Source organism: Bufo gargarizans, chromosome 5 (assembly GCF_014858855.1).
Source record: "Bufo gargarizans isolate SCDJY-AF-19 chromosome 5, ASM1485885v1, whole genome shotgun sequence".
NCBI lineage: Eukaryota > Metazoa > Chordata > Amphibia > Anura > Bufonidae > Bufo > Bufo gargarizans.
In genome coordinates, this window is record NC_058084.1 from 163,557,484 (window position 1) to 163,585,236 (window position 27,753).

At 44.8% G+C, this 27,753-nt stretch overlaps 1 protein-coding gene across 1 annotated transcript in view; it reads right to left on the reverse strand.

Annotated features, from left to right (window-relative positions):
• NETO1 (neuropilin and tolloid like 1) overlaps positions 1-27,753 on the reverse strand; it is a 228,309-nt gene that overhangs the window by 39,343 nt on the left and 161,213 nt on the right. Inside the window, exons 7-8 of the mRNA XM_044294979.1 lie at positions 11,370-11,598; positions 5,422-5,535 (exon numbers count right to left, since the gene is read on the reverse strand). Coding sequence (XP_044150914.1) covers positions 5,422-5,535; positions 11,370-11,598 — 343 coding nt within the window. The remainder of the gene's footprint in view (positions 1-5,421; positions 5,536-11,369; positions 11,599-27,753) is intronic.

A 27,753-nucleotide genomic window follows, 5' to 3' on the forward strand; every position in this document is an offset into this window, starting at 1 on the left:
CTGCGGAGCGGAATCTCCAGAGCAGCAGCAGAGACAGGGAAACACAGATCATGATCACAGGTGAGCACAGCGCCCGGAACCACGGCGGCGAGCAGGGGGACAGCGTGGCACCGAGGACGCTGTCACAGTACCCCATCCCTCTTATACCCACTCTTCTTGCGTCCATGGCAAGACAGAAAACGTTTGATGAGATCCGGAGCCTGAATGTTCTCCTGCGGCTTCAAGGACCTCTCCTCTGGAACAAATACCTTCCAGTCCACAAGATAATAGGTCCTCCTGCCCACTTCTTGACGTCCAGGAAGTCCTTGATTTCAAAAACCTCGTCAGCATTCTCAGCCACTGGAATAGGTCTAGAAGAAGCCTTTGAGAATCGGTTAAGGATCACTGGTTTAAGCAACGACACATGAAAGGCATTGGGAATGCATAGCGAGAGAGGCAGGCGTAACTTGTATGTCACCTCATTGATCTTCTTCAAGACCTCAAAGGGTCCAAGGAATCTTGGAGCAAACTTAAAACTGGGGACTCTTAAGCAGATATTTTTGGAGGAAAGCCATACCTTTTCCCCAGAGGAGAACTGAGGTGGTTTCCTTCTTTTCTTGTCCGCATTGGTCTTCATGCGGATCACCGCCTTGTCGATGCATGCCATATCTTCAAGAAATCTCTGAAGGAAGAGTCTGCAGCAGGAACCCCGGAAGATGCAGGAACAGGAACAGGAGTACGGGGGTGTTGACCATAGACAACAAAGAATGGCGAGGATCCAGTAGACTCACTAGTGTGGTTGTTGTAGGAGAACTCTGCCCAAGGTAGTAGTGATACCCAGTTGTCGTGTTGCATTGAAACAAAATGTCAAAGGTAGTTCTCCAATATCTGATTAACCCGCTCTACTTGCCCGTTGGTTTGGGGGTGATAACCGGAGGAGAGGTTGAGATCTATTTCTAAGAGACGACAGAGGGCTTTCCAGAGCTTGGATGTAAACTGAACTCCTCGATCATAAACAATATGTCCAGGCAAGCCATGTAAACGAAATATGTTTTATGAACAGTTTGGCGAGTTTCGCAGCCGAGGATAATCCAGTCAACGGAACGAAGTGCGCCATCTTGGAGAAGCGATCCACAACCACCCAAATCACGGTACATTCAGCTGAAGAAGACAGATCAGTAATAAAGTCTATATCAATGTGTTGCCATGGAGCATCAGGAACGGGTAGAAGTAGCAACAGGCCTGGAGGTTTTCTCCTGGAAACTTTATTTTGAGCACAGACAGAAACATAGTCACGTACATCTTTGGATAATGTGGGCCACCGGTAGTGGTGAGACACTACTTCAGAGGTCTTGCGGATTCTGGGATGATCGGTCTGTTTGGAGTTGTGTCCCCACGACAGGATGTTTTTCCTTTTGGCGGAGGGTACGAATGTTCTCCAGGGAGGAATATCTCTTACCAGGACAAGAGCCACCGTGATGAAGCGAGCAGAATCTATCATGTATTGAGGCTCCTCCTGCTAGTCAGAAAAATCTAAATATCGGGACAGAGCATGTGCCTTGATGTTTTTCTCAGCCGGGCGGAAGTGTAACTCAAAGTTAAAACAGGAGAAGAAAAGTGCCCACCTGGCTTGGCGAGGGTTCAGACGCTGAGCTGTCTGCAGGTACGTGAGATTCTTGTGGTCGGTGAAAATTATTACTGGATGCTGGGCTCCTTCCAATAGATAACACCACTCCTCCAAGGCGAGTTTTATGGCTAGGAGCTCTCTGTCCCCAATACAGTAGTCCCTCTCGGCGGGAGAAAAGAGCTTGGAGGAAAATCCACAAGTGAACATCTTGCCCTTGGAATTCTTTTGCAGTTAGACCGCACCTGCTCCTATGGAAGAGGCTTCCACTTCTAAAAAGAATTGGCAGGAGACATCGGGATGTCGCAGAATAGGTGCAGATGCAAAGGAGCTCTTTAATTGGACGAAAGCGGCCTCTGCCTCAGGAGGCCAGTCTTTGGCATTCACCCTTTTTCGAGTAAGAGCAGATATCAGAGATGTTAGGGAGAAAAAGTTCGGAATAAACTTCCGATAAAAATTGGCGAATCCCAGGAAGCGCTGTATAGCGTGCAGCCCCTGTGGACGAGGCCAGTTCTTTACTGCATTCAGTTTTTCAGGATTCATCTGTAATCCAGCATCCGAGATGATGTATCCGAGAAGTGATACTGTCATTTTCTCGAAGGTGCATTTCTCGAGTTTGGCATAGAGTCTATTTTCCCTCAGGCGCTGTAAGACGAGCCGAACATGCCTTCGATGAGTGGTCAAGTCTGGAGAGAAGACCAGTATATCATCCAGATACACAATCACGCAGGCATAGAGAAGGTCCCGAAAGACATCATTCACTAGCTCTTGGAATACTGCAGGAGCATTGCCTAGACCGAAGGGCATGACGAGGTACTTGTAGTGTCCATCACGAGTGTTGAAAGCGGTCTTACACTCATCACCTTTTCAAATGCGGACCAGATTATATGCACCTCGCACGTCGAGTTCGGTAAAGACTCTAATCCCCCGGATCCTGTCAAAAAGTTCGGAGATCAACGGAAGAGGATATCAGTTTTTCACTGTGATCTTATTCAGACCTCGATAATCGATACAGGGATGCAAGGACCCATCTTTCTTCTGCACGAAGAAAAAAATTGTCCACAGCTGGTGAAATGGATTTAGGAATAAACCCCCTCTCAAGATTCTTCTTGATTTAGTCGGTCATTGCCTGAGTCTCTGGGAGTGAGAGTGGGTAGACTCGACCATGAGAAGGGGTAGCACCGGGCAGAAGATCGATCAGACAGTATTATGGACGATGAGGAGGCAGAGTCTCAGCATCCTTTTTACTAAAGATGTCCATGTAGCTGACATATTGCTGCGGGGGTCCAGGCGGGTCTACTGGTACCGTAGGCTGGGAGGCTGGTCGGACCTCCACTAAGCAGGTGGAGTGACAAGATGATTGCCATTTCACAGAAACTCACCTGAGTTACAGTCCACAAATGGTGAATGAAGATGTAGCCAGGGTAGCTCAAGAATAATTGGATTCACAGAGACTGGCAGGACATGGAAAGATATCAGCTAGAAGTGCAGAACCCCAATTTGTAGTTTGAGGGGCACAGTAACAGTGAGTACTGGTTCAGTAAGCGGTAGTCCATTTACTGAAACCACTGACAAAGGCCTATCCAGCCAGATGGTGGGAAGCAGATACTGCTTAACCAGCGCTTGTTGAATGAAGTTACCGGCTGACCCAGAGTCCATGAATGCCGGCACGGATAGTGTAACTTCCTTGTGAGAGAGAGTCACGGGAACGGAAGGTTTTGGAGAGGACTTCTCCTGGTCTAGAACCACCTCTCCAACTGATCCTTTACAATGGCGTTTCCTGGCCTCTGGGGACAGTTAAGCACAAAATGGGCCTTGCCTCCACAATCCAAACAGAGATTCTCCGCCTTGCAACGTAGACGCTCCTGGTCAGTTAGATGAAGGCGCTCAATCTGCATGGGCTCTTTAGGAGGAACAGATGCTATTGGAAAGACCGACCTCTGAAATGAAGGAACCAGACGAGGTGGTCTTCTGGTGCATGCAACCTGCTTAGAACATTCCCTAAAACGCACATCGTTCAGAGACGATGGGCGGTCGCGCCCAGCCAATTCGTCCTTAATACGGTCAGAGAGACCCTCCCAGAAAACCGCCAGTTGAGCCTTATCTTTCCACACACAAGTTCAGCCGCTAGGGTACGGAACTGGATGGCGTACTGACCCATAGACGCGAAACCTTTACGTAGATGTAGCAGAGTTGAGGCAGCGGAGGATGTACGACCCAGCTCCTCAAAGACCATCCGGAAGGTAGTCAAGAAAGACTGCAGATTAGTCGTCTCTGGACCTCCCCATTCCCAATAGGATTTGCCCAGGTGAGGGCCTCATTAAACAGCAGGGATATGATGAACACAACCTTGGACCGCTCCGTAGGGAAACTCTGCCCATGTAACTTGAAGTGGATCAGGCACTGGTTAAGGAATCCCCGACACGTTTTAGGATTACCACCATAGTGGGTTGGCAGCGGGAGTTGCACTCCGGCTGCAGTCATTTCCGTAATCACTGGTGGCATCGGAGGAGGCGGAGGAGCGACTGGCATGCCTGCCGTGCCCGGATGAGAGACGGTATTCAAGCAAGCAGCAACATTTTGCATAAACTGCATCAATACGTCTTGTCGTTCACTCTGGCGCTTAAATTTCTGTAAGAGATCATGAACAGTGGTCTTGGGATGACCAGCAGGGTCCATGGCCTCAGAGCACTGTCACGGGCAGCGGATGTGAACCCACTGTGCTATGGACTGGCTGTACCCTGGAGGGGCGTGACTAAGAAGGGCAGTCCCAGAGTCAGTAGCAGCTGGTCCAGGCGAACCAGGTGGTACCGACAGTACAGGCGTGGTTAGACAGGCAGAGTCGTTACCAGGAGCAAAAAAGACAGGAACTGGAGGATGAGGCAGAGACATAGTCGAGACAAGCAATGGGTCAGGGCAGGTGGCACAGGAAGTCAGACAATCTGGGTCAGCAACAGAAGGAGCGATGCAAGCAGGGTAGTCTAGGAACGAGGCACGTAGTCAGGAACACAAGTGGTAACAAGCTCAATTGCACAGGATAGGACCTTGACTCTGAGGCGCTTGGGTAGAGGGCTGAGCCACTTAAATACCTCCAGGAGAGCCAGGATAAGTCAATGGAATCACCTGACACAACACAGACCCGCCAAGGAGTGATGCGTACAGCAGCCGAGCACAAGCAGCGTTCAGGAACACTGGAAGCTGTGGAGCAGAATCTCCAGAGCAGCAACAGAGACAGGGAAGCACAGATCATGATCACAGATGAGCACAGCGTCCGGAACCGCGGTGGCGAGCAGGGGGACAGCTTCGCACTGAGGACGCTGTAACAGCAATACTGCTACTACTCATGTATAGGAGGGTTACTTATTACAGGAAATGAAATATCTTTGTCTGCAACATTGCTAAGGATTTTATAATTGGCAAGCTGTTTGCTTTTAGACCCGATAATATCTATATAGGTATAGGTCCATCATGACTAGCTAATCTTGTTACTATGGAAGTCATGGGAGATGAATAAAAAAATGGATGCAAATTGATATTAAATGCCAATGGCTTTTCAGCCAGTTTCGTTGTAGAGTTACCCAGCCTCTGACTTCACAGGGAAATTTGATAGCTCAGCTGCACAAAACCTTAATTCTAAGCTAAAAACTCTTTTTTCACTTTTTTTCTTCAATGTTATTTAGCACAAAACTAATAACGAAGGATCCATCAAAAAAAAAAAAAAAAAAGCTCCACAAAGCAATAGCTGTAAACCCTGTATTTTATTAACATTTCTTTAATTTAACATAATAAACTCCTATAATCAATTCATATTCTATTACCTTTGCAGTGGTTTTCATCCCAAGGGTATACACAATTCTGAACTCCATTGCAGACCAATGTATTATTAATGCACATATTACTATGACAAAAAAATGAATTTGCTTCACACGGAGCTGAAAAAAAAGGGAATCATTAAAATAGAGGGTAATGATTATGTTTAATTATCAAAATGCTTTGTTTTGTTAAAAAAAGCAACCATAGCAAAACATTACCATTTAATAGTAAAAAACACACAAGCATAACATCAGGTTCACATGACTAGTTATGAAGTACATATGAAATATACAGTTTGTCTGGTAAACTTTTGCTTGCAGTAGGTTTGGGACACTTTGCACTCTTTAGACATACACAAATAACCCCTGAATAATACATTTTAAAATAAAAATAATAGTACTGTACCTATATATTTTCTCACATGGGACATTGTATTAGTGACAAGGGCACCTTCACTTTTGCATAAATGCATAAATAAAAAGCAAAAAGTGCATAAAAATTCCGGTTTATAGATCGGCAAGCTGTTAATAAGCGAACACACACCTGCAGTTTCACAGAAAAAAAAATCCAGCTCACCTGGGTTGCTTGCAGTCATCGTTTACTGTGCGCAGATTCCCACTTGACCAAGTGGTATGACACGTAGAGCAAATAATTAATATAGCGCTTCGTAAAACCGATCAATCTTTATTTAGGCCCCTTTCAGACAAGCGAGTTCGACACTCTGGACTCGCAGCATTAGTATGCAGAGCTCCCGTCCTGACCTCCCAGCACTGAAGGGGTGGCATAGCATAATATAGATTTATGATGCTATGTAACCCTTAAGGGTCTGCAATGTATTGGATAACACTGACAGCATTATGTTAGTGTTGGTTGAGCACCAAAGTGCTCGTGTGCTCGAGTAGAACACTTCCCGATGCTATGGAGTCAGTGCTTAGGGACACCTAGTGTATTTAAATCTAATTTAGCCTATACTTCTGAAAAGTTTCTGGCGGTATTCAAACTCACAGCCTTCTACATTACAGCCAAGAATCTTAACCATTACACTATAGAGCTATTTACATATATAATATATTTAGAATATATAATATTCATAATATATTTTTTTTTTGTAAATACACATTTTTTACAATTACTAAAAAAAAATATTAAAAATATAAGTTAAATTTAGCCTCAATTTCTGAAGGGATTCTAACTCATAACCTTCTATATTACAGCCCTGAATGTTAACCACTACACTACAGAGCTGCATGGCCAGTTACTTAAAAAAAGAAATGAGACTTCTGCTGTATAGGAATACTTACTACTAGTAACTGGCCATGCAGATCTATAGTGTAGTGGTTAAAGGGAATCTCTCACCTAGTTTTACCCTATAGAGCTGCGGACATGCACGGATAGATCTCCTCTAGCATGGCCGCAATATACCTGTCCCATAGCTCTGTGTGGTTTTATTTAGTTTCTAAATTTATTTTATAGATACAGTATGTAAATTAGCCAAGTAAGGTGCCCAAGGCATGGTTACTTACGGTTAGAGAGCCCAGCCACGCCCCCTGTGAAGGAGCCCAGCACCGCCTGCATCCAAGAATCTCCTCCTTGCCCACAAAGTTACAGTGCCATAATCTCGCGATGCGCGATCTAGCGCTTGGGCAGTTCATCGTTCACTGAGGCTGATGCCAGCAAAGGGAACGAACACTTTGCCGGCACTGTGCATGCGCTAGCTCGCGCATCGCGAGATTACGGCACTATAACTTTGTGAGCAAGGAGGAGATTCCTGGATGCAGGCGGTGATGGGCTCCATCACAAGGGGCATGGGTGGGCTCCCTAACCGTAAGTGACCATGCCCTGGGCACCTTACTTGGCTAATTTAAATATCAATAAAATCATTTTTTTTAACTAAATAAAACCACACAAAGCTATGGGACAGGTATATATCGAACATGCTAGCAGAGATCTATCCGTGCATGTCCGCAGCTCTATAGGGTAAAAATAGGTGACAGATTCCCTTTAACGTTCTTGGCTGTAATGTAGAAGGTTGTGAGTTCAAATCCCTCCAGAAATAGAGGCTATATTAGATTTAAATACACTAACTCGAGCATCGCCCAACACTACATTATGTCAGTGTTATACAATACATTCCAGAACTGTAAAGGTTACATAGCATCATATTAAGGCTATAATCGTAAATGTGGATGGTAGTCGCCAAACTAATTAATCACTATCACTGAAAACGACTACCTAAAAATTAACTTTTATTGGAATAATCTAAAATAAATAATCCCTACCAAAGGGATATACAATAGTGCAAAAACAAGTATAACAAGACACAAAACCGACTACACAAAACAGAGCAGGTCTGGATCAGACCTGCCACATCATTTTTTGCCCCCTGAAGGCCCTTCCCAAGACGACCATCTTGGACCACTCAGCTTGACCCTCATCATGACCATCAGCTAAGTATACTCTTGACCACTTTATGGTTGTTTTATCATTTAATCAACCGTCTGGGTGGTCGTTTTGCATCTGGTGGTTGTTGTCTTGTTTTGGCCTCCAGTTTATTATTTATGCTTGATTCATCCTTTTTGATATTTGTTGAGCACTTCTTGTGTCCGTTTGACACTGATGTACATATATGTCCCCTGATGAACCCCCTTTGAATGAGAAGAGGGGGGAAAACGCGTCGGGACACGTGGTATGACAACCAGTATCTAATTAACTAGTACCCAAATATCCATATGGGCTAGTAGACCAAGGGCACCTTAAGGATAGACAGTATAGGCACGTGGACGGAGTGTGCCTACCATTAAGGCACATCTCCGGGCTGAGGATTTGACAAGGGACATCACAGGGACAGACACTGACTCGGCACGTGTTGCCCCGATGCTTTCCTCCCCTCCCCCTTTTTCTCTTCCTCAAGCTTAGCCGTCTGTCTGATCCAGACCTGCTCTGTTTTGTGTAGTCGGTTTTGTGTCTTGTTATACTTGTTTTTGCACTATTGTATATCCCTTTGGTAGGGATTATTTATTTTAGATTATTCCAATAAAAGTTAATTTTTAGGTAGTCGTTTTCAGTGATAGTGATTACATTGCATCATAAACCAAAATAATGCTATATGACCTTTTCAGTGCTGGGAGGTCAGGACGGAAGCTGCCACATACTCACGCTGTGATTCTGGAGTGTGGTACTCCCTCGTCTGAAAGTATAATAGATTACAGCAGTACAGCAAATTGTGACCATCACCACGGAACAGCCTATACGTTTCGAACGTCTCACTCATTTTTAATCATGGCTTCAAAATGAGTGAGGACAAGTGAGGCGTTTGAAGGCTGTTCGTGGTAATGGTCAGAAGTTGCTGTACTGCTGTAAGCTTTTATACCTGGAGTAAATAAAGACTCATTGGTTTGTTGAAGTGCTGGATTAATAGTTTGTTTTACCCACATACAGTGCCTAAGAACATACATAACTCAGATCCCAGCTGTTTAACCCCTCAGATGCCACAGTCAATAGCGACCATGGCATATGAATGGTTAGGTAGAAAGAGGAGGACTTGTTCTTTATGTTCTGATCAGTAAGAGTGCTGATCAGCTGTAATGCCAGCCCAGGGCTTAGTGAAGGTCCCCAGGTCTGCTACTGTAGTATTTGTATTAAGCCCTGCCAGAGCCCTCATTCATACATAAACAGTAATGAAAAGGGCCAGTTAACACTCTTTTGAAAAAAAAAAACGCTTAAAAAATCAGAAAAAGGTGGGTGGGGGGGTTCGTGCAGTTTTTGACGCATTTTTCATGTGGTTTTTTGACGAGTCTTTTTTAACCAAAGGGTTCAATACAAAGCTGAATTTTGAGTTTGAGGTTTTGGAAGCAGGTCTGTGCTAAAAACGCATCAAAAACGTGCATATAACACATGGACTTACTTTTAGCTGTTTTTTTCTGCTTTCTATTCATTTCAATGGGAGATGCAACGCTAATTCTGACACTGAACTTGTTTCTCTTCACAATGTAAAAGCCCTGCATTTTCATAAAGTTGCCACTAGGGAGAGCTCAGTGCGAAGATATTATTTCAGTTTCCAGTAAATAGTAACTGTATCAATTTCTCTGCAATGAGCTCCCTCTAGTGGTGGCTGTAGGAAGACAGCTGTATAACAGAAAGGAAGGTGATTTATCAATGTATTTTTGCCAGTTGTCTGGTGTAAACCCATTGAGAAATATGGTGGTCAAAATGAGTGCCATATTTATGAAGTACTTGTTCTACTTTTTCTGAAATAGAAGTGATTGAGGTGGAGGAAGACTTTTTTTTTTTATCCCAATTTTTTTTTTTTATTACATTTTTTTCCACGTAATAAAATAAGTAAATTCATCAGAAATCAGGGGCATTGCACTTTGCATTGCCTGGTAGTGATTATCATATGTGTATAAGAAAATGATTGGGGCGGGGGGGCCATACTAATTTTTGCTAAGGGGCACTATGAGATCTGTGTATGCTCCTGCACTGACAGAACACGGATGGCATCCATGTTCTGCCAGTGGACCCATAGACTTCAATAGTCATGTCATGTTTTGGTCCATAACATGATTTTTGAATAAGCTCAAACAAAAATTTTCACCTATCCACAGGTCCCTTGTGTGAACATAGCAGTGACGCTCATGTTATCTCTGGCAGCACCATAGAAGTGAATGTAACAGTGGACATGCCTGTGTCCATTCACACTGTTCTCTCAGCTGGTAGAAGTCCCACTGGTCAGATCCCCAGCGATTATGCAATCACCCTGAAAGGTTATAAATGCTCTTAATGGGAAAACTCCTTTAAATGCAATGAATTAGTGTTTGTACCAGTTGTTTTTTTTTATATTTAAACTGTAAATTAATTGTAAAAATTTCTGTGTGCTCAGGTTTAAATATTATCTTAGGTATGAAGATCAATTTACAAAACAAGTCGAAGACCTTTACAGTTCCTGATTTTTTGCTGATTTGATCATCAGAAATTATATAATTGCAATATTGTACGAGAGTGACCTCAATGTATGGAATATAAATTATTAATAGACAGATTATTACACATTCTGCATGTTAATAAAACTGTTGGAAATACAGTCTCTATATTCAGAGCTCAGAGAATTACAAGCTGCAAGCGAAAACATTTACAGCAGATGGCAGTGTTTGATCATAGCACAAGATTATGTTATTGTGTTGGAAATATCCACTTACCTTGGCATTTCATGTCATGTGTAACATGGTTAAAACTCGACTTTCATGCAACAATCAACCAGAAAGCTCTTCCGATACATATCTTGTATACCTGTTGCTAAGTGTAGCATTTAAGTTTGTTTATATACACACAAATATGTGTGTGTATACAGGCTCGGACTGGCCCACAGAGGTACAGGTGAATAATCCCCCAGTGGGCTTCTGAGCAAGGTTGGCCCCTAGTCTTCCACCCCCTGCACAAGTGGCACATAACACAGTAGACTTTCTGCACTACATACATATATTCAATGTACAGCACCTCAACCAGCCTATGTTCATATAAAAAACTTGATAGATTATTAAAGGGGTTGTACTTTATAAAAGTGAAATTTCGCAAGAGTTCTTGTCATTTTACTATGAATGTTAGGGGATTATACTTAATCTTCAGGAAATATCCTGAAAAGCTATGTTTTAATGGCTTATAATTTGTCACTTAAGGAAAATACCAATTATACATTTCTTTGTATCCATTGTACAGCCCACACATTTCTAGAGTTAGGATTCAAATCCTACTTTAAAAAGGTAAATGATTTCAGTTCTGCAAAACCCAATCAAATGATTGAAACACAAAACAGATAATTCTTATGCTACTGTGTATTTTCTGTGGGTCTAAGAGGTAAAGTGGGAAACATGAGAAATTTTGTAAAGAACAACTTGATTATGAGGGATAAACAGCTATTAAGGTGTATTAGTTCAATTTGAGACATCGTGTGCCTTACGTTCTTGGAAAGATGTGAAGAGCATCTGGAAACGGCTGGTGCGGCTGCCTTCATCTGCCCACATTCGGATTACTCCAAGTCCTGTACGTAGCATCACATCATTAGCAACAGTGCTGCAAAATTTAGCTTTTAAATCTTCTACAGAACTACTTCCGTCATACACAGCCACAAAGTTCCTTTTACATTCATTTGAATTTTGCATTTCATAGTCCAAAAATCGCAAGTATATCTGAAAGTAAAAAAAAAGTCCATTATGTGAGCGCTATTACATATTGATTGAGCATTCACAGTTCAATCAGTAAGTACTTCAATTATCTGCTATTCAAAGCAAACCATTTATTAAACTGTACATTTCTTCCATTATTGATGAGCAGAGAGTTCTTAATACATGCTGGAGAAATGTTCCCAGAGAATGTGTCAAATTGCCTTTCTTAAAAAAACAAAAGTGTCAGTAAAAACTTAACCAAGATGAATTGTGTCAGGTAGACCTAGAACTATATACAGAATGCATTTTCCGGTTTCTGGGCACCATTGCAAATAACTTAAATTACGGACAATTGCTGCAGTTTAGAAACTGAAAGGTTTAAGTCATGCAATCAATGGCTAAGCTTTCTGTTTTCAAACGAGGTAACTACATCACATCTTAGGCTCTATTCACAGCTGCACTTGGTTCTGCTCCATCTGGTCTCCAGTGTATTTTGAGGACAAGACGGCAGAGTAGAGAGGTGAGAATTAGTGTTGATCGAGCATGCTTGGCCTAACACCACACATTGCGGTGTTCGGCCGAATACAGCACGTGCTCAAGCTGAAGCTACGCAGCCAATAAATGGGCAGGTAAGTACTCCCACTCACTGTAATGCCTTAGCCATGTTGGTTACTGGTGTTACAGTGATTGGATAGCCGGAACGTGTCATCGGGTGCCATAAAGGGGTTCGGCTCAGTGTTAGTCAGGGAGAGCTGTGCTGTAGAAGGGACAGATAGTGTAGGGAATTGATTCAATTAAATTTTATTATTTTCTTAGGCTGGGTTGGTGCTAGAGACTCCAAAGTCCTTTTAAGGACTATTGTTATGTCTGGCAGCAATATATATTTTTAACCTGCGCTAAATTGCATGCAATTGTAGAGACCCAAAGTCCTTTAAAGGACTATTGTTGTATCTGGCAGCAATATATAGAATTAGCGCAACCTGCCCTGCGCTAAATTGCATGCAATTGTTAGAGACCCAAAAGTCCTTTTAAGGACTATTGTTGTATATACTAAAGTGTATACTAAAAATATCTGTGACATCCAGTGTACTTTTTTCATAGACGGTGTCCGTTGCGCAGTGGTGTGCCTAGGGGTATCAGGGGGTTCAATGAGTGCTTCCATCAATACAGATGGAAGCGCTCATTGCTGGAGAGCTGACGCGCCCACATACTGCAGCGTGGCACGGGAGCGCTTAGTTCCTTGCCCCGCCACGGATCACAGCCATAGGCTTCGGGCCTAGTAGGCCTGAGGCCTATGCGGTAGTGAAATCCCGACACAGGCGTGTGTGATGACGTCATCGCGCACACCTGTGCCCGGACGCAGCACAGTGAAGTGTGTGCGCATTCCTCTACGAGCAAGCGCAGGTGAGTATTTTGCACTTATTTATTTTTTATTTTTATGTGCCAACTTTGGGGGACATAGGGGGGGACACAGGAGGACATGGGGGAAAAATATGGGATACTATGTGGCGGAAAATTATTATGGAAGAGATTAATATGTAGGGGCAAATTATTATGGGAGGGATTACTATGTGGGAGCAATTTACTATATGGGGTAATGTGGGGGAAACTACTATGTGGGGGCAAATTACTATATGGTGGCAGTCTGGGGAAAATTACTGTGGGGGGCAGTGTGGGGGAAACTACTGTGTGGGGGGCAGTGTGGGGGAAACTACTGTGTGGGGACAATTACTATGAGGGGGCAGTGTGGGGGAAACTACTGTGTGGGGCAGTGTGAAGGAAATTACTGTGTGGGGGCAGTGTGGGGAAAATTACTGTGGGGGGCAGTGTGGGGGAAACTACTGTATGGTGGAAATTAATGTGGGGGAAAATACTGTGTGGGGGCAGTGTAGGGGAAATTACTGTGTGGGGGAAACTACTGTATGGGAAATTACTGTGTGTGGGCAGTTTTTATGTGCCAAAATGGGGGACATGGGGGGGGCACACAGGAGGACATGTGTTGGAAAAATATAATGGTGGGATACTGTGTGGGGGCAAATTATTATGGGAGGGATTACTATGTGGGGGCAAGTTATTATGGGAGGGATTACTATGTGGGGGCAAATAATTATGGGAGGGATTACTATGTGGGGGGGGGGGAATAACTATATGGGCCAATGTGGGGGAAACTACTGTGTGGGGCAAATTACTATATGGGAGCAGTGTAGGGGAAATTACTGTGGGAGGCGGTGTGGGGGAAATCACTGTGTGGGGACAATTACTGTGTGGGGGCAGTGTGGGGAAAACTACTGTGTGGGGACATTTACTATGTGGGGGCAGTGTGGGGGAAACTACTGTGTGGGGGCAGTGAGGGAAACATTACTGTGTGGGGGGCAGTGTGGGGAACATTGCTGTGGGGGGGCAGTGTGGGGGAAACTACTGTATGGGGGAAATTAATGTGTGGGGGCAGTGTGGGGGAAATTAATGCGTGAGGCCAGTGTGGGGGAAACTACTGTATGGGGCAGTGTGGGGCAAACTACTGTGCATGGGCAGTGTGGGGGAAACAACTGTGTGGGGGCAATGTGGGGGAAACAACTGTGTGGGGGAAATTACTGCATGGTGGAAGTGTGGGGGAAACTACTGTGTGGGGGCAGTATCGGGGAAACTACTTTGTGGGGGCAGTTGGGGAAAATAACTGTATGGGGGAAACTACTGTGCGGGCGCAGTGTGGGGGAAATTACTGTGTGGGGGAAACTACTGTGTAGGGGCAGTGTGGGGGAAATTACTGTATGGGGGCAGTGTGGGGGAAATGACTGTGTGGGGTCAGTGTGTGGGAAATTACTGTGGGGCCAATGTGGGGGAAATTACTGTGGGGGGCAGTGTGGGGGAAACTGCTGTGTGGGGCAGTGTGGGGGCAATTAATCTGTGGGGGCAGTGTGGGGGGAAATTACTGTGTGTGGGTAATTACTGTATGGGGCAGTGTGGGGGAAATTACTGTGGACACTATACAGGGATTATTATCTGGAGCACAATATAGGGTGTTATTATTACTGGGGCATTCTAGGGGAGATTATAACTGCTGTAGATACTATAGGGACATTTGGGGTAATTTATCAAACTGGTGTAAAATAGAACTGGCTTAGTTGCCCATAGCAGTCAATCAGATTCCACCTTTCATATTTGACAGTTATTTTGGAAATCCAGATCTACTTTACACCAGTTTAATAAATGACCCCAATTATGTCTACTGGGGTCACTATTTTTTCAGCAATTTAGTAGCTGGGGCATTGGGGAGCATAACGGGCACAGTATTGGGGGTGGCAGCAGAATGACACTGTGGGGACACCAGGATAAGGAGGTTGATGGAAAAACTGAGAAATCTAACGTGTCTGTGTTACAAACTCTGTAGAGACGAGATGAAATAATTTGTCATGGCGGTCTAACGGAGGAGAAGAGGAAAGAGAAGGTCTACATGACAGGAGATGTCCCTGGATGTAAGAAGTATGTGGTCAAGTATTGGGGGGAGGGCAGAGAAAGGACCTGCCCCGGGTGCCAAAACACCCTAGGCACGCCACTGCGGACAGTTACATTACCGCCATTACAGCGCCATTACCTGTGTTACCTCTCCTGTCCCCAGCCGCCACAATTTACTCAGTCCCCAGCCGCCACAATTTTTCCTGCTGTGCCGTCTCTGCCTTACACCAGAAAGTGTCCCATAACATCACCTGTGCCCTGACCAACGCAGTTACTGGGAAGGTCCCCTTAACGACTAATACATGGTCAAGTGCTTTTGGCCAGGGACGCTACATTTCCCTGACGGCACACTGGGCGAACATTGTGGAGGCCGGGAGTGAGTCGTATCCTTGGATGGCACAGGTGCTACCGACGCCAAGGATTGTGGGCCCTACTTCCATCAGGATTTCTGCTAAAACCTACATTAGTGGCTGCAACCCCCCCTTCTTCTCCTCCACTTCCACCTCTGAACTCTCATCTTGCAGCACCAATCAGCCATCAGTCAGTAGATGGAAGCAGTGTAGCACTGCAGTGGGGAAGCGGCAACAGGCCGAGCTGAAACTAATTTGCTTAGGTGACAAACAGCACACCGCCGCAGAGCTGTGGCAGGGTATAAGGGACCAGACTGAGCTGTGGCTCTCGCCACTCAACCTACAACCAGGCATGTGTCTGATAATGGCCGTAACTTTGTGGCGGCTTTGGAGCTCAGCAAGCTCACAAACATACCATGCCTAACCCATATGTTCAACCTAGTGGTTCATTGGTTTCTCAAAACATACCCCAATTTGCCTGAGCTACTGGTGAAGGTGCACTGTGTGTGTGCCCATTTCCGAAAGTCATCCACAGCTGCCGCCGATCTGGCAACGCTGCAGCAGCGCTTGCAATTGCCAGCTCACCGACTGTTGTGCAACGAGAGCACGCGTTGGAACTGCACATTCCACATGTTGGCCAGGCGTTGTGAGCAGTAGTGGAATACCAGCTGCAACATGGTCGTCGCCTTTCTATTCAGCTTCCACTCTTCACAAGCGATGAGTGGGCATAGATGTCTGACCTCTGTAAGGTTGTACGCAACTTTGAGGAATCAACACAGATGGTGAGTGGTGATGCCGCTATTATCATTGTTACTATCCCACTTCTGTGTCTACTGAAACGTTCGCTGCTCACAATGAATGCAGGCACTTTGCATGTGAAAGAGGTGGAAATGGGGGAAGACAGTACACAGGGTGATAGCCAGACCACACTCCGTTCATCTTCTCAGTGCGAATTTGAAGATGATGAGGAGGAGGAGGAGGAGTAGCAGGAAACGGTTGCCTATGCTACAGAGGGTAGTACCCACAGTAGATTTAATCCATCTGATCAGCGTGGATGGGCCGAAGAGGAGGAATAAGATGAGGAGATTGAGAGTCATCCTCCTGATGAGGACAGCAAAGTCTTGTCTGTTGGGACTCTGGCACACATGGCTGACATTATGTTATGCTGCCTTTCCCGTTATACGCATTTTGTCCAATACAGATTACTGGTTGTTCACCCCCGCTACAAAGAAAACTTCTCATCTCTCATTCCTGTGGTGAAGAGGACTAGCAAAATGATGCAATACCAGAAGGTCCTTGTACAAACCGGATTCCCAAAAAGTTGGGACACTAAACAAATTGTGAAAAAAAACTGAATGCAATGATGTGGAGATGGCAAATGTCAATATTTTATTTGTAATAGAACGTAGATGATAGATCAAACGTTTAATCCGAGTAAATGTATAATTTTAAAGGAAAAATACGTTGATTCAAATTTTCACGGTGTCAACAAATCCCAAAAAAGTTGGGACAAGTGGCAATAAGAGGCTGGAAAAAGTAAATTTGAGCATAACGAAGAGCTGGAAGACCAATTAACACTAATTAGGTCAATTGGCAACATGATTGGGTATAAAAAGAGCTTCTCAGAGTGGCAGTGTCTCTCAGAAGCCAAGATGGGTAGAGGATCACCAATTCCCACAATGTTGCGCAGAAAGATAGTGGAGCAATATCAGAAAGGTGTTACCCAGCGAAAAATTGCAAAGACTTTGCATCTATCATCATCAACTGTGCATAACATCATCCGAAGATTCAGAGAATCTGGAACAATCTCTGTGCGTAAGGGTCAAGGCCGTAAAACCATACTGGATGCCCGTGATCTCCGGGCCCTTAAACGACACTGCACCACAAACAGGAATTCTACTGTAAAGGAAATCACAGAATGGGCTCAGGAATACTTCCAGAAACCATTGTCAGTGAACACAATCCACCGTGCCATCCGCCGTTGCCAGCTGAAACTCTGCAGTGCAAAGAAGAAGCCATTTCTAAGCAAGATCCACAAGCTCAGGCGTTTTCACTGGGCCAGTGATCATTTAAAATGGAGTGTGGCAAAATGGAAGACTGTTCTGTGGTCAGACGAGTCACGATTCGAAGTTCTTTTTGGAAATCTGGGACGCCATGTCATCCGGACCAAAGAGGACAAGGACAACCCAAGTTGTTATCAATGCTCAGTTCAGAAGCCTGCATCTCTGATGGTATGGGGTTGCATGAGTGTGTGTGGCATGGGCAGCTTGCATGTCTGGAAAGGCACCATCAATGCAGAAAAATATATTCAGGTTCTAGAACAACATATGCTCCCATCCAGACGTCATCTCTTTCAGGGAAGACCCTGCATTTTTCAACAAGATAATGCCAGACCACATTCTGCATCAATCACAACATCGTGGCTGCGTAGGAGAAGGATCCGGGTACTGAAATGGCCAGTCTGCAGTCCAGATCTTTCACCTATAGAGAACATTTGGTGCATCATAAAGAGGAAGGTGCAACAAAGAAGGCCTAAGATGATTGAACAGTTAGAGGCCTGTATTAGACAAGAATGGGAGAGCATTCCTATTTCTAAACTTGAGAAACTGGCCTCCTCGGTCCCCAGACGTCTGTTGAGTGTTGTAAGAAGAAGGGGAGATGCCACACAGTGGTGAAAATGGCCTTGTCCCAACTTTTTTGGGATTTGTTGACACCATGAAATTCTTATTCAACATATTTTTCCCTTAAAATGATACATTTTTCTCAGTTTAAACTTTTGTTCCGTGATTTATGTTCTATTCTGAATAAAATATTAGAAGTTGGCAACTCCACATCATTGCATTTAGTTTTTATTCACGATTTGTATAGTGTCCCAACTTTTTAGGAATCCGGTTTGTAGAAAAATTGCTCCCAAAATTTCTAGCTGACAAAGCTGGCAGCAGAGTACGTAGTTCATTGGGCAACCGAGGAGGGGAGGTGAGGGGAACACACAGTAGTTCCAACAGAGGCAAGGCAACACTCTCCAAGGCCTGGGACAGTTTCATGACACCCCGCCAGCAACCTCACCCTGATGCGCGGCCTAGTATCATAAGGAGAGAAAAGTTTTGGAAGATTGTGAAGGAGTACATAGCAGACCATGTCAGTGTCCTCAATGATCCGTCTGTGCCTTACAGCTATTGGGTGTACATGCTGGACATGTGGCACGAACTGGCGCTTTATGGCTTGAAGGTGCTGGCCTGCCCTGCCACCAGCGTTTTGTCAGAGCGGGTATTTAGTGTTGCTGGGGGGATAATAACTGATAAGCGCATCCGCCTGTCAACTGAAAATGCTGACAGGTTGACTCTTATCAAAATAAACAAGGCCTGGATTGCCCCTGACTTCTCTACTCCACCAGAGGAAAGCAGCTAAACATATAGGCACTTTAAATGTGGCTTTTATGGTGTATTGAATACACTGTATTCCCATTCACCCATTCCACCACAAAAAAGGGTATATGGTTAAATCTTCCATTTCTCGTCGTCCTCCTCCATCATATCAACATGCTTATTAGGCTGCCCTCACTCCAAGATGCATCCAGACATCCTCCCCAACCATTTCAGTGGTGTTTCCATCAATTTCTGACCTATTCATGTGAACCAGTCACCCTCCCCTCTTCAGAGCAGGGGGTGCTGGTTTAATGCTCGGTTTCTCCCATTGACCATCCCAAGGTGTTCTAGTCGACCACCCGAGCACTTTGGTGCTCGTTCAACACTAGTGAGAATCAATCCTTTAGAATCAAAATTCAACTCAAATCTTTAGATTCAATTCACACATATTTTTCGAGAGAGAGAGAGAGCTCTCCAGACATTCAAAGTAATTTTGATTCAGGTAGAATCAGTTTGTACCCAAATGAGGTTGATTCAGACAAATAAGAGCAGAAACGTATTTTAAGAAATTCCCTCATCTCAAAAGCACCCCAATATATGTCATATGAATTTGTCAGGTTTCTTTTTACTCTCTTTCACAACACTGATCCAGTATAAACATACAGATCATATCTACCTTAAACTTTGCTTGAATTTGGCTCTCTTGAAACACATTTAAGACAATATCACAATGTGTTACATTGTGCTAAAATATCACAAATTCATGTTTTATATACTACATAGAGTAGCTAAAAGTAAGATGACAACCCTTTTAGCAAGTCGAGCCATCATCCCTACTACAACCAAGAATATAAAAATCAAACATACTATAAACAGTTCAATTTACACATACAAAAATTTTAAGTAGGTTTGATCGTTCTAATGAGCTGAGCGACTTTTAATGCAGCATCAGATGATGCCAAATTTCCAAGACCATTGCATTTCCATCCTGATAGAGTGCACTCCAGAATTCTGACTTCAAAAAGTCACAGAACATAGATTTTGTGACTTTTTGGGGTTACTTATGCAAAAATGCTGTGATGTTTTAAAAAAGCATGCTGGCCCTTTAAATTGCTGAGAGCGAGTGCACTCAAATATTTTTCCCCAACCTATGGCTAGCTTTTCCTTGGTACTTAAGGCACCCTCCATAGTGGGAGGGAGCATGAGCTTTTGGTTTGTAGTCTGTAGACCAAGTGAAGGTACGATTATCTGTCTGACTACGCATGTACCAAACTTCTGCCTGACTACTAATTCTGCTACATGCCAACTTTTCTAACCATAGCCTGTTTATCAAATTTCGCCACTGCTGCCTGCCTTGACCTCTGACCTGTTTCATGTACATGCATAAAAACAGGTTAAGGTCAGGTTTGGTGAGAAACCTCGACCTGTTTTCTGACTTTGAGTACTGTCTGATCCTATGGTGCTATGCACCAGTGTCTCTGATCCCCGTGGGTCAGCTGTCAGCTACACTGGAAATACTCCATAGGGTATCATCCTGGCTGGTTCCCTGCAGCAAAGTCTAGATCCCTGTATAGGGGGTAAAGGTTGAACGCCAGAGGACCACCATGACAACGCTGTTTGTATTAGCCCAAAGTCACACCAGTTAGTTGGCAAAGTGGGTTCATGCTCATCGTAACAGTTAGTTCAAGCTATGGACCCCACTCGCCCACCTTATATGTGTCTGCCAGAGGTTTTCTAAGAACTAGCTTAGCAGCGAGACCACCAGGAGCAAATATTGGCCTACTAACATAATGTGTCTGCCCGCCTGAATGCACGGTCTACTGACGCAGTATCACAGCAACCACCAGTCACAGCCACTGCACCTATAACATCAGTGCCTGCTACTCCCTAAGGGGAACCCGGTCCTCATTTGTCTGCTAATCCACATTATGATTGCAATACTATGAAGTGCAGGGGGTTAATTAGTCAGTGCACCCTGCATTTTGCACCACTAATTTCTCTCCAAACAGTCTAAGGTGACCTTCCTGATGTCTAATCTCTCCAGTGAAGTGCTGGACTAGGTGCTTCAGTTATGGTAGAGTAGTGATCCTGGAAACCTTCCAAAATATCTGAAGAGCCCGGGTGTACTTCTTCAACTGCCTTCTCCCTCCCCCAAAGCACACTTCCCGTGGATCTATTTGGCATTCAGTTTGAAACCCTTGCCTCAAAACTGGCTTGGAGCAATGAGGCATTAGTGGGGGCTTCTTGGAGCAACTGGCAGTGCAAATTAAAGATGAATTGGTGGGTCATGATATATCCTCTCCTCTTGATGCCTTGGTATCCCTCATCACTCAGATACTGTAGATTTGAATTTCCTACAAGAGAGCCAAGGAGTTGGCTTGCAAGAGAAGACATGGCACCTACCTTATAGAGACTCCTGGCTTCTCTGCCCACAACCTCTGAAACTATTGTTCCTATGTGTCTGTATGTGGAGACAATGGACACTTTGCCCGTGCTTGTCCAAATAAGATGGGGAACTCATGATCCTCGGGCCCTTAGGTGAGATGGCCCTAGGTGAAGATTCATCCTCTCCAAAATGTATCATTTCAATGGAGCTATCCCATCAAGGTATACAGTTCTTCACCATACAGGCCCTCATTGACTCTGGTTCAGCAGGTCGTTTCCTGAATCAGGCCTCAGTCAAACGATACCATATTCCTGTCCAGCATCTGAAAAAGCCCTTGAAGGTGATCTCCATTGATGGGAGTTCTCTTACTGAGACCATACAGTATGTCCCAGAACCCCTAATGCTTTGTGTGGGAGCAGTCCACTCAGAGAAGGTTTTCCTTAATGTCCTGCCCATCTCAACCAGTTCTCTACGCCTAGGGGTTCCTTGGCTCTGCCTGAATAGTTCCATTCTGGACTGTCAGTCTATACAGATTCTACTCTGGGGTTTTATTTGCAACACTAAATAGCTATCTACTGTTCTTCCTGCTACTCTCTTAGGCATGGGTGCCGAGTTACTTTCTCAGGCTCTGACCCTCTGTCCCACCATGGTCCTGCTCCTTCCTCTTGTCAGTGTTCCAGAGCACTGGCTGCAGGCCTTTTGGCATTTCCCTTAGGTTACATACATGCTCAGTTCCGGCCATTTAACCACTTCAACCCCGCTAGCTAAAACCCCCTTAATGACCAGGCCACTTTTTACACTTCTGAACTACACTACTTTCACCGTTTATCGCTCGGTCATGCAACTTACCACCCAAATGAATTTTACCTACTTTTCTTCTCACTAATAGAGCTTTCATTTGGTGGTATTTCATTGCTGCTGACATTTTACTTTTTTTTGTTATTAATCAAAATGTAACGATTTTGCAAAAAAATGAAATTTTTCACTTTCAGCTGTAAAATTTTGCAAAAAAAAGACATCCATATATAAATTTTTCGCTAAATTTATTGTTCTACATGTCTTTGATAAAAAAAAATTTTGGGCAAAAAAAAAATTGTTTGGGTAAAAGTTATAGCGTTTACAAACTATGGTACAAAAATGTGAATTTCCGCTTTTTGAAGCAGCTCTGACTTTCTGAGCACCTGTCATGTTTTCTGAGGTTCTACAATGCCCAAACAGTAGAAAAACCCCACAAATGACCCCATTTCGGAAAGTAGACACCCTAAGGTATTCGCTGATGGGCATAGTGAGTTCATAGAACTTTTTATTTTTTGTCACAAGTTAGCGGAAAATGATGTTTTTTTTTTTTTTCTTACAAAGTCTCATATTCCACTAACTTGCGACAAAAAATAAAAAATTCTAGGAACTCGCCATGCCTCTCACGGAATACCTTGGGGTGTCTTCTTTCCAAAATGGGGTCACTTGTGGCGTAGTTATACTGCCCTGGCAATTTAGGGGCCCAAATGTGTGAGAAGTACTTTGCAATCAAAATCTGTAAAAAATGACCGGTGAAATCCGAAAGGTGCACTTTGGAATGTGGGTCCCTTTGCCCACCTTGGCTGCAAAAAAGTGTCACACATCTGGTATCGCCGTACTCAGGAGAAGTTGGGGAATGTGTTTTGGGGTGTCATTTTACATATAACCATGCTGGGTGAGAGAAATATCTTGGCAAAAGACTTTTCCAATTTTTTTATACAAAGTTGGCATTTGACCAAGATATTTATCTCACCCAGCATGGGTATATGTAAAATGACACCCCAAAACACATTCCCAGCTTCTCCTGAGTACGGCGATACCACATGTGTGACACTTTTTTGCAGCCTAGATGCACAAAGGTGCCCAAATTCCTTTTAGGAGGGCATTTTTAGACATTTGGATCCCAGACTTCTTCTCACGCTTTAGGGCCCCTAAAAAGCCAGGGCAGTATAAGGCCCCTTTCACACGGGCGAGTTTTCCGTGCGGGTGCGATGCGTGCGGTGAATCCTGACCCATTCATTTCTATGGGGCTGTGCACATGAGCGGTGATTTTCACGCATCACTTGTGCGTTGAGTGAAAATCGCAGCATGCTCTATATTGTCCGATTTTCACGGGACGCAGGCCCCATAGAAGTGAATGGGAAGCGTGAAAATCGCATAGCATCCACAGGCAAGTACGGATGCGGTGCGATTTTCACGCTCGGTTGCTAGGAGACGATCGGGATGGAGACCCATGGTTATAAGTAGGGATGAGCGAACCCGAACTGTATAGTTCGGGTTCGTACCGAATTTTGGGGTGTCCGTGACACGGACCCGAACCCGGACATTTTCGTAAAAGTCCAGGTTCGGTGTTCGTCGCTTTCTTGGCGCTTTTTGAAAGGCTGCAAAGCAGCCAATCAACAAGCGTCATACTACTTGCCCCAAGAGGCCATCACAGCCATGCCTACTATTGGCATGGCTGTGATTGGCCAGAGCACCATGTGACCCAGCCTCTATTTAAGCTGGAGTCACATAGCGCCGCCCGTCCCTCTGCTCTGATTAGCGTAGGGAGAGGTTGCGGCTGCGACAGTAGGGCGAGATTAGGCAGATTAACTCCTCCAAAGGACTTGATTAACTGATCGATCTGCAGCTGTGGATCATTGAGCTGCTGATACTCAATTGCTCACTGTTTTTAGGCTGCCCAGACCGTTTGTCAGTCACTTTTTTCTGGGGTGATCGGCGGCCATTTTGTGTCTTGTGGTGCGCCAGCACAAGCTGCGACCAAGTGCATTTAACCCTCAATGGTGTGGTTGGTTTTTGGCTAAAGCCTACATCAGGGTGAAGCTGTCACACCAAGTGCATTTAACCAGCAATAGTCTGTTTATTTTTTGGCCATATACTACATCAGGGGCAAGCTGCGCCTGTCACCAAGTGCATTTGACCCTCAATGGTGTGGTTGTTTTTTGGCTAAAGCTTACATCAGGGTGAAGCTGTCACACCAAGTGCATTTAACCAGCAATTGTCTGTTTATTTTATTGGCCATATACTACATCAGGGGCAAGCTGCGCCTGTCACCAAGTGCATTTAACCCTCAATGGTGTGGTTGTTTTTTGGCTAAAGCCTACATCAGGGTGAAGCTGTCACACCAAGTGCATTTAACCATCAATAGTCTGTTTATTTTTTGGCCATATACTACATCAGGGGCAAGCTGCGCCTGTCACCAAGTGCATTTAACCCTCAGTAGTGTGGTTGGGCAAGCTGTCACACCAAGTGCATTTAACCAGCAATAGTCTGTTTATTTTTTGGCCATATACTACATCAGGGGCAAGCTGCGCCTGTCACCAAGTGCATTTAACCCTCAGTAGTGTGGTTGGTCAAGCTGTCACACCAAGTGCATTTAACCATCAAAAGTGTGGTTATTTTTTGGCCATATCCAGTCTAATTCTGTCAGTAAACGTATACCTGTCACCCAGCGCCTAAATACTAGGCCTCAAGTTTATATCCAGCTAAATCTGTCGTTACTGGTGTGGCTGGTCAAGTTATTTAGTGTCCGTCAAAGCACATTTTTTGTTCTGGGTTGATATACAATTCCCAATTTAGCAATTTCATAATTTAGTGGTTTCTGCTGTATCAGAGCTATTTGAAATCTATCCCTAAAAGGGTATGTCATATTCAAGGTGCACATAGGGTCATTCAGAATAACTTCACACACCCGCTACTGTGCATTTCCAATTCTAATTCTGTCAGTAAACCTATACCTGTCACCCAGCGCCTAAATACTAGGCCTCAAATTTATATCCTGCTAAATTGCTGTGGCTGGGCAAGTTATTTAGTGTCCGTCCAAGCACAGTTTTTGTTCTGGGTTGAAATACAATTCCCAATTTAGCAATTTCATAATTTAGTGGTTTCTGCTGTATCAGAGCTATTTGAAATCTATCCCTAAAAGGGTATATCATATTCAAGGTGCACATAGGGTCATTCAGAATAACTTCACACACCCGCTACTGTGCATTTCCAAGTCTAATTCTGTCAGTAAACCTATACCTGTCACCCAGCGCCTAAATACTAGGCCTCAAATTTATATCCTGCTAAATTACTGTGGCTGGGCAAGTTATTTAGTGTCCGTCCAAGCACAGTTTTTGTTCTGGGTTGAAATACAATTCCCAATTTAGCAATTTCATAATTTAGTGGTTTCTGCTGTATCAGAGCTATTTGAAATCTATCCCTAAAAGGGTATATCATATTCAAGGTGCACATAGGGTCATTCTGAATAACTTCACACACCCGCTACTGTGCATTTCCAAGTCTAATTCTGTCAGTAAACCTATACCTGTCACCCAGCGCCTAAATACTAGGCCTCAAATTTATATCCTGCTAAATTGCTGTGGCTGGGCAAGTTATTTAGTGTCCGTCCAAGCACAGTTTTTGTTCTGGGTTGAAATACAATTCCCAATTTAGCAATTTCATAATTTAGTGGCTTCTGCTGTAGCAGAGCTATTTGAAATCTATCCCTAAAAGGGTATATCATATTCAAGGTGCACATAGGGTCATTCTGAATAACTTCACACACCCGCTACTGTGCATTTCCAAGTCTAATTCTGTCAGTAAACCTATACCTGTCACCCAGCGCCTAAATACTAGGCCTCAAATTTATATCCTGCTAAATTGCTGTGACTGGGCAAGTTATTTAGTGTCCGTCCAAGCACAGTTTTTGTTCTGGGTTGAAATACAATTCCCAATTTAGTGGTTTCTGCTGTATTAGAGCTATTTGAAATCTATCCCTAAAAGGGTATATCATATTCAAGGTGCACATAGGGTCATTCTGAATAACTTTACACACCCGCTACTGTGCATTTCCAAGTCTAATTCTGTCAGTAAACCTATACCTGTCACCCAGCGCCTAAATACTAGGCCTCAAATTTATATTCAGCTGAATTTGAATACAATACATTGGGCCAAATAATATTTTTGTTGTTGTGGTGAACGATAACAATGAGGAAAACATCTAGTAAGGGACGCAGACGTGGACATGGTCGTGGTGGTGTTAGTGGACCCTCTGGTGCTGGGAGAGGACGTGGCTGTTCTGCCACATCCACACGTCCTAGTGTACCAACTACCTCAGGTCCCATTAGCCGCCAGAATTTACAGCGATATATGGTGGGGCCCAATGCCGTTCTAAGGATGGTAAGGCCTGAGCAGGTACAGGCATTAGTCAATTGGGTGGCCGACAGTGGATCCAGCACGTTCACATTATCTCCCACCCAGTCTTCTGCAGAAAGCGCACAGATGGCGCCTGAAAACCAACCCCATCAGTCTGTCACATCACCCCCATGCATATCAGGGAAACTGTCTGAGCCTCAAGTTATGCAGCAGTCTCTTATGCTGTTTGAAGACTCTGCTGGCAGGGTTTCCCAAGGGCATCCACCTAGCCCTTCCCCAGCGGTGCAGACATAGAATGCACTGACGCACAACCACTTATGTTTCCTGATGATGAGGACATGGGAATACCACCTCAGCAAGTCTCTGATGATGACGAAACACAGGTGCCAACTGCTGCGTCTTTCTGCAGTGTGCAGACTGAACAGGAGGTCAGGGATCAAGACTGGGTGGAAGACGATGCAGGGGACGATGAGGTCCTAGACCCCACATAGAATGAAGGTCGTGCCACTGACTTTCACAGTTCGGAGGAAGAGGCAGTGGTGAGACCGAGCCAACAGCGTAGCAAAAGAGGGAGCAGTGGGCAAAAGCAGAACACCCGCCGCCAAGAGACTCCGCCTGCTACTGACCGCCGCCATCTGGGACTGAGCACCCCAAAGGCAGCTTCAAGGAGTTCCCTGGCATGGCACTTCTTCAAACAATGTGCTGACGACAAGACCCGAGTGGTTTGCACGCTGTGCCATCAGAGCCTGAAGCGAGGCATTAACTTTCTGAACCTTAGCACAACCTGCATGACCAGGCACCTGCATGCAAAGCATGAACTGCAGTGGAGTAAACACCTTAAAAACAAGGAAGTCACTCAGGCTCCCCCTGCTACCTCTTCTGCTGCTGCCGCCTCGGCCTCTTCTGCTGCTGCCGCCTCGGCCTCTTCCTCCGCCTCTGGAGGAACGTTGGCACCTGCCGCCCAGCAAACAGGGGATGTACCACCAACACCACCACCACCTCCGTCACCAAGCATCTCATCCATGTCACACGGCAGCGTTCAGCTCTCCATCTCACAAACATTTGAGAGAAAGCGTAAATTCCCACCTAGCCACCCTCGATCCCTGGCCCTGAATGCCAGCATTTCTAAACTACTGGCCTATGAAATGCTGTCATTTAGGCTGGTGGACACAGACAGCTTCAAACAGCTCATGTCGCTTGCTGTCCCACAGTATGTTGTTCCCAGCTGGCACTACTTCTCCAAGAGAGCCGTGCCTTCCCTGCACAACCAAGTATCCGATAAAATCAAGTGTGCACTGCGCAACGCCATCTGTGGCAAGGTCCACCTAACCACAGATACGTGGACCAGTAAGCACGGCCAGGGACGCTATATCTCCCTAACTGCACACTGGGTAAATGTAGTGGCAGCTGGGCCCCAGGCGGAGAGAGCTGTTTGGCGCAAGTCCTTCCGCCGCCAAGGATCGCAGGGCAA